The following is an 11,443-nucleotide window of genomic DNA, read 5'->3' as shown; positions in this document are numbered from 1 at the left end:
AGTGTGGTTTTGTACTCCAGCAAGGTATCTAAGAATAAATCTCTTCTTATCTTAAAGTAATTGTTATTATTATTTTTTAATTTGTTGATTTAAAAAATATATACTATGGTAAGAACATTTAACATGAGATCTAGTTGCTTACTAAAATTTTAAGAACACAATAGAGTATTGTTAGTTATAGGTACAATGTTGTACAGCAGATCTGTTAATCTTATTCCTCTTGCATTATTAAAATTCATGCTTGTTGAATAACATCTCCCCATTTTTCCCTCTCCCCTACCCTTGGCAACTGCCATCTACTTTCTACTGAGATTCTAATGAGAATGACTATTTTAGATATATCATATAGGTGGAATTATGTGGTATTGGTAGTTCTGTGACTGACTTATTTCTCTTAGCATAATGACTTCATGGTTCATCCATGTTGTTGCATATTACAAGATTTCCTTCTTCTTAAAAGCTGAATAATATTTTATTTATTTATTTATTTTGACGGAAAAATTGTATTTTAATTATTTTTATGTACAGAAAACTCAACAGTGTACATTTAACCCAGCTTAGTGGCAAGTTCTTTAGCCTTTGCCTTTTCGAGCTTGGCGATACGAGCCACGGACTTGGGACCCAGGACATTGCCGCCCCAGTGACGGCGGATCTCATCGTATCTGTCGTTGTAATTGGTCCTGATAGCTTCCACCAGCTTAGCCAAAGCGCCTTTGTCTTCCGAGTTCACCTGTGTGAAGGCGACAGGGGTGCAGGTCTTCCTGTGGACTAGACGACCCAGTCTGGCCTTCCCCTTGATAATGCAGTAAGGGACCCCCATTTTATGACACAGGGCAGGCAAGAAGACAACCAGCTGGAAGAAAGCATTAGCTGAAGAATGTATTTTGACCAAAAGCAGTAAATTTCAGAGTTCGCTTGGCAGCAATTGCTCAGGGTTAAAAAGCTCATGGATTTGCACTTCAAGGTTGAATTCAGTGAGAGATTCACATCACTGCAAAAAGCTGAATAATATTTTATTGTATTTGTATATAGCATGTTCCTTATCCACTAATCAACTGATGGACATTTAGGTTGTTTCTGTATCTTATCAACTGTAAATAATGTTCCAGTTAACCTAAGGGTGCACATATCTGTTCAAGATCCTAATTTTTTGTTTTGGGTTAATTACCCAGAAGTAAGATTTCTATATTCTGCTGTAGTCTATTTGCATTTTATCAGGAAACTTGTTATTCATAACTGCTGCACCATTATACATTCTCATCAACATATATTAACATTGCAATTTCTTACATACATGTAACACTTTTTACATTTTGTTTTACTCATTTTTTGTAATAATCATAACAGGTATGAAGTGCTATCTCATTGTAGTTTTGACTGGTGTTTCTCTGTTGATTTGTGATGTTAAGAATATTTTCTTGGGAGGCCGAGGCGGGTGGATCACAAGGTCAGGAGATCGAGACCATCCTGGCTAACACGGTGAAACCCCGTCTCTACTAAAAAATACAAAAAACTAGCCGGGCGAGGTGGCGGGCGCCTGTAGTCCCAGCTACTCGGGAGGCTGAGGCAGGAGAATGGTGTGAACCCAGGAGGCGGAGCTTGCAGTGAGCTGAGATCTGGCCAGTGCACTCCAGCTTGGGTGACAGAGCCAGACTCCGTCTCAAAAAAAAAAAAAAAAAAAAGAATATTTTCATTTAGGCCGGGCGTGGTGGCTCAAGCCTGTAATCCCAGCACTTTGGGAGGCTGAGATGGGCAGATCACGAGGTCAGGAGATCGAGACCATCCTGGCTAACACAGTGAAACCCCATCTCTACTAAAAAAGTACCAAAAAAACTAGCCGGGCGTGGTAACGGGCACCTGTAGTCCCAGCTACTCAGGAGGCTGAGGCAGGAGAATGGCGTAAACCCGGAGGTGGAGCTTGCAGTGAGCTGAGATGCAGCCACTGCACTCCAGCCTGGGCGACAGAGCGAGACTCCGTCTCAAAAAAAAAAAAAAAAAAAAAAAAGAATATTTTCATTTACCTGTTGGCCATTTTTATGTCTTTCTAGAGAAAAATGTCTGTTCAAGTTATTTGTCAAGTTCTTTTAAATCAGGATTTTTTTTTTTTTTTTTTTTTTTTTTTAGTATGAGTTGAAGGACTTAATCTTGTATTTTGTATATTAACCTTTAACAATTGCAAATATTTTAACTGCCTTTTTTCACTCTGTTGATTGTTGCATTTGTTGTTCAGAAGCTTTTAGTTATAAGTAGTCCCACTTGTCTATCATTGTTTTTATTGTCTTCAATTTTGCTGTCTTATACAAAAAAACATTGCCAATGCCAATGTCATGCATATTGTTCCTTATGTTTTCTTCTAAGAGTTTTACAATTTAGATCTCTGTTTTAAGTCTTTAATTTATTTTGAGTTGATCTTTGTATATGATATAAAACATGTTTCTAATTTTATTTTTTATTATGGGAATATCCAATTTTCCCAACACCAGTTTTTGAAGAAACTATCCCATCTCTCTCTTTTTTTTTTTTTTTTTTGAGACGGAGTCTTGCTCTGTTGCCCAGGCTGGAGTGCAGTGGCGGGACCTCAGCTCACTGCAAGCTCCGCCTCCCAGGTTCACGCCATTCTCCTGCCTCAGCCTCCCAAGCAGCTGGGACTACAGGCGCCCGCCACCATGTCCAGCTAATTTTTTTGCATTTTTTAGTAGAGACGGGGTTTCACCGTGTTTGCCAGGATGGTCTCGATCTCCTGACCTCATGATCCGCCCGTCTCGGCCTCCCAAAGTGCTGGGATTACAGGCTTGAGCCACCACGCCCGGCCTGAAACTATCCCATCTCTATTGTGTACTCTTGGCATCCTTGCAAAAGATCAGTTGATGGTATATTCAAGGGATTTTGTCTGGGGTCTGTTCTCTTTCATAGTTCTATATGTCTATGTTTATGGCAGTATCATATTAATTTAATTACTGTAGCTTACAGTAATATACAATATGCCATAATATACAGTAGTATCTCCCTTATCTGTGGGTTTGTTTTCTACCATTTCAGTTACCCGCAGTAATCCACAGTTCCAAAATATTAAATGGAATTTCAGAAATAAACAATTCATATGTTTTAAACTGTAAGTTTTTCTGAGTAATGTGATGGCATGTCACACTGTTCCAACCACCCTACCTGAGATATGAATGATCCGTGTATCCAGCATATCTACACTACCCACCCATTAGTCACTTAGTAGCCTTCTCAGTCACTAGATGGAAAAAATATAATATATAGAGTTTGTTGTCATCTAAGGTTTTAGGCATCCACTGGAGATCTTGAAACATATCCCTCACAAATAAGAGGAAGCTGCTGTATTTTAAAGTCAGAAAGCATGTTGCCTTCAGCTTTGTTCTTTTTGTTCAACATTTTTGGACTATAAGGAATTATGCTTTCATATACATTTTATAATTTTTTGCTCTTATGTAAAAAGTGGCATGGGGATTTGAACAGAAATTTAACTGAACCTAGAGACTGCTCTTGCTCTGGGAATTATGACAATTTTAACAATATTAAGTCTGCCAATCCATGGACACAGGATATTTTACATTTATTTATGCTTTCTTTAATTTTTTTTATTAATGTTTTGCCTTGATCAGGTCTCAAGTCTTTTATTCCTTAGTTAAGTTTATTTCTAACAATTTAATTCTTTTTTATACTATTGTAGAAAAAAATTACTTTCTTAATTTCCTTTTCAAAGAGTTTGTTTTTGGTGTACAGGAACACAATTGTTTTTGCATTTTAATTTTATATCCTGCAATTTTACTGAATTCATTTATTAATTCTAACAGTTTTTGATAGAAATTTTAGGGTTTTCTACATATATGATTATGTAATCTGAAAGAATGATAATTTTATTTCTTTCTTTCTTATTTAATGCCATTTAATTATGTATTTATTTTTAATTTTTTTCTTGCCTAATTGTCCTTGCTAGAAACTTTTAGTGGTATAATGAACAGAAGAGGCAAGAGTGGACATGAAAGCCTTGTTTCTAAACTTTCAGTTTTTTACTGTTGAGTATGATGTTAACTGTGGTCTTTTCACATATGACCTTAATTATGTCATGGTAATTTTTTCTGTTGCTGGTTTTTGGAGAGTTTTTATAATGAAAGGCTGAATTTGGTCAAACACTTTTTGTGCAACTATTGCAATGATCGTGCTTTTTTTTTTTTTTTTATCTTTCATTCTCTTAGTGTTATATATCACATTTATTTATTTTTGTGTTAAACCATTCTTTTATCCCAGAGATAAATTATAGTTGGTTATGGTGAATGGTCCTTAAGTTATTGAATTTGGTTTGCCAGTGTTTTATTGAAGATTTTTACATTGTTTATCTGGGATATTGACCTGTGATTTTCTTTTTTTGTAGTGTCTTTTTCTTTGCCTGGCTTTGTTAGTTTAGTAACGTTGTCCTCATAAAGCTAGTTTGAAATTCTTCCCTTATCATTTGTTTTTGGAAGATAATGAGAAGTATTGATGTTAATTCTTATTTAAATGTTTGAAAGAATTTACCAGTGAGAGTTTTCTTTGTTGGGAGGCTTCTGATACTTATTCATTCTCCTTATTGGTTATTGATCTGTTTAGATTTTCTATATATTCATTAAGTTCTGGTAGTATTAAATCAAATTCAGCTTAAAGCTTCTTCCTTACATGTTTTAAGTTCAGCCTAAAAGTGTCTGTATACATTGTGAACTAAAACCTAAATGGAGCTGTAAACAGACTGTAGCCAACTTTTGTGACAGTCACTGAGTTTTGGCCAAAGATGGCCTATTGTTCAAGTTGTGTTCAAGTAAGGCAAACTGAAAGCTGTAACCAATCCGGCTGTCTCTGCACCTCAATTCCATTTTCTGTATTTCATTTTCCTTTTTCTGTCCACAAATCTTCCCACGTGGCTGAGCTGGGAGTCTCTGAGCCTACACTGGCTCTGGAGGCTGCCCCATTCATGAATCGTTCTTTGCACAAACTCTTTTAAATTTAATTTGACTAAAGTTTTCTTTTTAAACAGTAGGTTGTTTTATTTTATTAAATTATTCATTTATTCTAGACTATTTCATTTCTTGCCAAATAATTTTTTACAGTAGTCTCGTATTTCTTATGATTCTTGTGGCATCAGTTGTAATGTCTGCTGTTTAAAATTTTTATTTAACTGAGTCTTTCTCTTCTCTCATGGTCTAAGAGTTTTTCAGTTTTTTATTTCAAAAATCGAACCAGTATGTCTTTTTTTAAAAAAAAATCTTGCTGTTTTGCTATTCTCTATTTTACTTATTTCTGTTATAATCTTTGTTTTTCTTTCTTCCGCTAACCATGGGCTTAGTTTTTATTCCTTTTTTTAGTTCCTTGATGAGCAAAGGTAGGTTATTTATTTAAGATGTTTCTCCTTTTTTAATATAAGCATTTATTATTATAACCATCCCTCTTTATACCGCTTTTTCTGAATCTCAGAAGTTTTAGAGTTTTTGCCATTTTTGTTTGTCTCAAGATATTTTTAATTTCCTTTTTGATTATTTGATGCATTGATTGTCCAATAATGTGCCCTTTTTCATATATTTCTGAATTTTTAATTTTTCCTTCTGTTATTGATTTTTAGTTTCACTCCAAATTGGTTGAAAAAGTTGTTCAGTATGATTTCAATCTTCCTAAATTTGTTAAAACTTGTTTCATGACTTAATATACTACCTATACTGCAAAGTCTTCTGTGCATGCTTAAGTAGAATGCATCTTCCACTGCTGTTGGGTGGGATGTTTTTGATATGTCTGTTTGATCCATTTGATTGATAGTGTTATTCAAAGCCAGTGTTTACTTACTGATTTTCTCTCGGTGCATTATATCTATTATTGAAAGTGGAATATTGAAGCCTCTTACTCTTAGTGTATTTCTGTCTCTTTCTTCAGTCTGTTAATGTTTGTTTTATACATCTAGGTGCACGATGTTTAGTGAATATATACTTACAATCAATTGTTATATGTTCAAAATGAATGGACTCTTCCATCATTAGTATCATCCTTCTTAGTCTGTAGTGATTTTTTTCTTAAAACCTATTTTGTCTGATAAAACTATAGCTATCCCTGCCTTCTTTTGATTATAGTATTGGATGAATTATTTTAATTCTTAATATAGCATCTCTATCCTTGTGTTTTATAAAATGTCCAGCTAAGGTAGAAAAGTCATCACAAGTAGAAAGAGGGATTTTAAATAATTGAGACAGTGTGATGGATGAAGGATTAGAGAACTATCAAGTTGTGTGGGGGTTGGGGGGAGGCAAAATAATCTAGATGGAGGAGATCCAAGGGAGCATGCAAGATAATAATTCTAACTACTTTATGGAAGAAAGGATAAAACAACTCAAGGGGGAAGTACTTTAAAATAGTGTTACCGTTTTGACTAAAAATCATGTAGCTTTATATTTTTCTTTGAATTTTACCGTGGAATTAAACTTAGTGTAAATAATTAAAAAGTAATATCTATGCAAATGACAGGCACATTATTGTCTATCTTGTCAGAATTCAAAATACTCAGTTTTGTAATACAATGTAATACCCCTTACAGAATTCTATGCACATGTACTTTATTTATGTCTGCATTTGTCTTGAGTTACTAATGTTCCAAAACCACACATGCATGGAATAAATACATTATCATAAAATAGCAAAACTATTCTTTTTTTTTAATTTTTTTTTTTTTGAGGTTGCAAGATTTAATAGAGAGGAATCAGAGCTCCCATACAAAGGGAGGGAACCCAAAGAGGGTAGCCATTGCAAGCTTGAATGCCTGGTTTATATCTCGATCATTTTCCCTCCCGCTGTGCTTTCAGGCAACAGATGACTGGCTATTTATTTACCTCCTATTATTGCCTAATTAGCATTTTAGTGAGATCTCTTTACTATCTGAATGTTCTGGTGTGAACTAAGTTGCAAGCCCCATGTTTAAAGGTAGAAGCGGTCACCTTCCCAGCTAGACTTAGGGATTCTTAGTCGGCCTAGGAAATCCAGCTAGTCCTGTCTCTCAGTCCCCATTCTCAACAGGAAAACCCAAAACTATTCATAATCACAGTTAGACTTGGCTGTTTGCTGTTATTGACTTCAACTAGACACTACAAAAACTTTTACAATAGCCACTATAATAAGTTAGTAAACTTACTAGTTTGCATATATTCCTGTACCTCACTACTATATCAATATTCTGTTATATCTCTCTGGAAGAAAATATATAATTTTCATCATAATTGTTTTCTTCATGTCAGTATATTTTCAAATAGATCAGTGGTTATTAGGTAAATCATTAAAAAAGAATGAAATCATTTTTAGCTGAGAATAAACTTTTTTCTTTTGTAATTTCCCCACACTTTCTAATAATACATGCTCGTTTAAATGTTTTTTTTTTTTTTTTTTTTACAGTAAATTTGACCAAGGAAAGAATAAGACTGAAGCACAAAATAGAAAACAACTAAATATTCCTTTCATAGCTATATCAGCAATAAAGTGTTACATTTTGTTAGACTGTTGAAGCAGATAAGACAATTTTTTTCAGTTATTCTCCAAAATATGTATATTCTTAAAATGTGATTTTCTATTATTATTTCCTTCCATTTACTAACCCAGAGCAATATATTTTCTGTTGGCTGAATTGGTATTTATTTTATTGAATACTTAGGGGACAAAGAGATGAACTATGTACAACTTTAAGATTCTTTTGTATCATATTTTCAAGAATAAAAGAGATATATAAATTTTGGAAATGGCAGAGAGAAACCAAAATTTTCAGAGTTAATATAAACTTATATTTTTAAAAAAGAGAAATAAATTTTTCTGTTAAAATTTCAGGATCGAAATAAAATAGCAATTTTATTACAATACCATTTAAAATACTCCAGATGCTTATTTAGTCGATTTTATTTAAATATGGTTATTTATGTATATTATCACTATCTGATTTGTCTGTCTACCTTATTATGATTTTAAAAATTTGCAAAGTTCCCATAGAAATTTAGTAAGCTGCCAAAAGCCATCTTTTCCCTAGAGAGTTTGCCTTCACACAGCTTATCAATTGAAAACACAGCCATTCTAATACACAAATCCCTCTACAACTGCACTTCCTGAGCCATGCTTCCTACAGATTGTTAGCAGAAGGGAAGAAGGATGTAGACAACTGTAGAAGTATACCATTTGACCTAGGACATATCATTCAATTTATTGTAATATTTAAAAAATACATTCAGTCATAATTATGAAATATATTTCTGTAATTGCAAGTAACTGGGAATTTAAAATGTTTTTAGTCAACATATTTTTACATTGGAGATATTTTCTATTCATATGGTTTAAGAATTTATATATGAACTTTTAATTCTTTTTTTACTTAATATTTATTTTTTTAAAAATATACTTTCTATTCTATATGTCTGTTGGCCTTTTAAAAAAGGAATATGCAGATAACAAAATTAGAAACATAAATTGGTTCATATTGACTTACATACATTTTAACTTCTCAAGTAAGTGATAAAGTTTTCTAATTTAGTCTAAGTAGTATTTAGAAGTGTTTTTTAAAAATCTTTTATATATGTATATATATATATGCTATAAAATAAGCAATGTGCATATGGTTGAACTGTTTTTCAGATAATTGCAATACATCTAAGGGATTTCTTTGCATTATTGAGTTATATTAAATTGAACAGATATTTAACTTTTAAAAACTATTTTTCTACTGATGGGAATTCACATTGTTTCCACTTTTATATTAAAAATATTCTGTAATTGAATACTGGGAAAATGGTACAGTAGAAAGAACCAGAAATCTGAATTCACATCCAGAAAATAATTACACAGACAGAATCTGTCTTATGATTCTGGAACTCTGGAGTCTATGGATACCTTGCAACTTCCAGGGGAAAGCTAGCACACTACATTGCAGATCATTTTGGTCAAATTCAGCTCTTAGTTCAGCAATGGCTCCCCAGCTTTCATTCCCATAGCAGAAAACCGCACATGTTCCTGATACAAGTTGGCAAGTTGATTGTGGGAACCAAGGTGGGTGTTTAAAATCCTGCTTTTTAAATATTAGGAATCTATGTTCTGATCACTGATTGCTGCTTCTGATCAGAGAGGTGCAGACACCGATGCATGTAACCATTATGGCTGCAACTGCTCACATTTTTACAAGTTTCTCCCCCTCTGGCAGAAGTGATTTTCTGGGGGAATTAAAGAGTCAGGATTTTTTTCTTTTTCTCCTTTTGAGAATTAGACGTTAGAAACTATAATATTCAAAATTAACTGTTTATATGGCAGAGGGAGTGGACATTGTGGAGAAGGTTAGAAAATCATGGTCCTTGTCCAGAGAAAGATATAGGCCCCAAAAGACCTAAAATGAAAATATTAAGTTTACACCACTGACTGATACTGCTGTGGAAAGTCAGGGACCCAGAACAGAGGGACTGGTTGAAGCCGTGGCAGAAGAACATAAATTGTGAAGATTTCATGGACATTTATTAGTTCCCAAAATTAATACTTTTACAATTTCTCATGCCTGTCTTTACTGCAGTCTCTGAACATAAATTGTGAAGATTTCATTGACATGTATCACTTCCCCAGTCAATTCTCTTATAATTTCCTATGCCTGTCTTTGCTTTAATCTCTTAATCCTATCATCTTCTTAAGCTGAGGATGTATGTCGCCTCAGGACCCTGAAATGATTGTGTTAACTGTACAAATTGTTTGTAAAACATGTGTGTTTGAACAATATGAAATCAGGGCACCCTGAAAAAGAACATAACAACAGCAATCTTCAGGAAACAAGGAAAGATAACCATAAGGTCTGACTGCCTGTGGGGTTGGGAAGAATAGAGCTATATTTTTCTTCTCACAGATAGCCTGTAAATGGACATGTGAGCAGGAGAAATACCTCTGAATTCTTTTCCCAGAAAGGAATATTAATAATTGATAACCCTAGGAAAAGAATGCATTCCCAGGAGTAGGTCTATGGACAGCCACTCTGGGAGTGTCTGTCTTATGTGGTTGAAGATAAGGGATAAAATATGCCCTGGTCTCCTGCAGTGCCCTCAGGCTTGCCAGGATTGGGAAATTCCAGCCTGGTGAATTCTAGTCAGACCAGTTGTCTGCTCTCGAACCCTGTTGCCTGTTAAGATGTTTATCAAGAGAATGCATGCCCAGCAGGACATGAACCTCATCAGTAATTCTAATTTCGCCCTCTGCCTTGTGATCATTTATTGCCGTTTGAAGAATGTGATCTCTGTGACCTACTCCCTATTTGTACTCCCCTCCCCTTTTGAAATCCTTAATAAAAACTTGCTGGTTTTGCAGCTCAGGGGTCCCATCATGTTTCTACCAATATGTGATGGCACCCTCCCAGAGGCCCAGCTGTAAAATTTCTCTCTTTGTACTCGTTCTCTTTACTTTTTAGATTGGCCAACTGTTGGGGTCCGCATGTTTCCTAAACAAAGGAATGAACACACAAGACAAGACAAACATGGCGGCCGCTCTGAACAATATGCTCTGCTTTATTTTATACAGTCGTTTGTGGAATGTTACCAAGTCACAAGACACATTGTTGTTTTTCTGACCTTTCCCCGACTTTCTGGATCATCAAGATGTTTACACATAAACAAGCCCCCAGGGTCTGCTGTTTGCAACTGGCTCCTTTGTCCTCCCTGTTTGCAGGGAAGGAACGCCCTGCTTCATTTGCAAGAGCAAGACTTATCGGGAATGTCTCATTTGCGAGCACGTAGTCCTCTACATTTCCTCTTTCCTTATTTACAAGTTTGAATTTCTTTCAAAACCATCATTACATGTTGGGCTCACTGGGATTCGGTGTTTGCCCTTTGGCACCGTCTCCAGCAGACTGTGAAAATGACAAAGGCAAGAACAACAATCAATACATTTCTAGAAACAGAGGTCAGCAAAGTTTTTACAGGGCTCACTGGGTTCAAAGACGTCAAACTTTGTGCAATACCAGTCATCAAATCTGCACCAGTCAGCAATGGTAACTGATTGTGAAATGTTTCAGAAATGTTCTGTGTTAATTCTTGTATTTCTAGAGAAAGATTATTATGACCAATTAAAAGTCTCTTTATCTCAGTCCAATTATCTACAGTGCTGTTAAAAAGAACAGGAGTAATACAAAATTGGGTAGTGTTCCAATCACATTTTAACAAAACTCGGGTATTTAACACTGTTAGCTGATCTTCCAACCAAGAAACCACTTGCTCCAGATTATCCACTCGTTCAGTCAAATGAGCATCTATGTCTCGTTGCTGCTGCCACAACAAATGTGATTGTTTATGCCATTGTTGCACAAATTCTGCATTTTGTATACTCTGGGGTAGAGCTAGTCCAGCAACAGCAGTGGTGGAAGCAATTGCTACAAGTCCTGTCACGGCGGTCACAACGATTCCAACCA

At 34.9% G+C, this 11,443-nt stretch overlaps 1 protein-coding gene and 1 non-coding gene across 2 annotated transcripts; both read right to left on the bottom strand.

Moving 5' to 3' along the window:
• Nucleotides 1-491: 491 nt before the first annotated feature.
• LOC117063716 (60S ribosomal protein L7a-like) lies at nucleotides 492-992 on the bottom strand. The gene has a single exon (XM_033177593.1). It carries the CDS (start codon nucleotides 818-820, stop codon nucleotides 548-550), a length of 273 nt encoding a protein of 90 aa, XP_033033484.1. The 5' UTR covers nucleotides 821-992; the 3' UTR covers nucleotides 492-547.
• LOC117063802 lies at nucleotides 925-997 on the bottom strand. Its single transcript, XR_004429086.1, has one exon. It is a non-coding gene; the product is annotated as a small nucleolar RNA SNORD36 (small nucleolar RNA).
• Between the last annotated feature and the right edge of the window lie 10,446 nt (nucleotides 998-11,443).

Source organism: Trachypithecus francoisi, unplaced genomic scaffold (assembly GCF_009764315.1).
Source record: "Trachypithecus francoisi isolate TF-2019V2 unplaced genomic scaffold, Tfra_2.0 Lachesis_group18, whole genome shotgun sequence".
NCBI lineage: Eukaryota > Metazoa > Chordata > Mammalia > Primates > Cercopithecidae > Trachypithecus > Trachypithecus francoisi.
This window is presented reverse-complemented; position numbering and strand designations above follow the sequence as displayed.

Bases quoted from the DNA above. Each gene is read 5' to 3' on its own strand.
- LOC117063716 (XM_033177593.1), bottom strand. From the start codon at position 820: ATGGGGGTCCCTTACTGCATTATCAAGGGGAAGGCCAGACTGGGTCGT.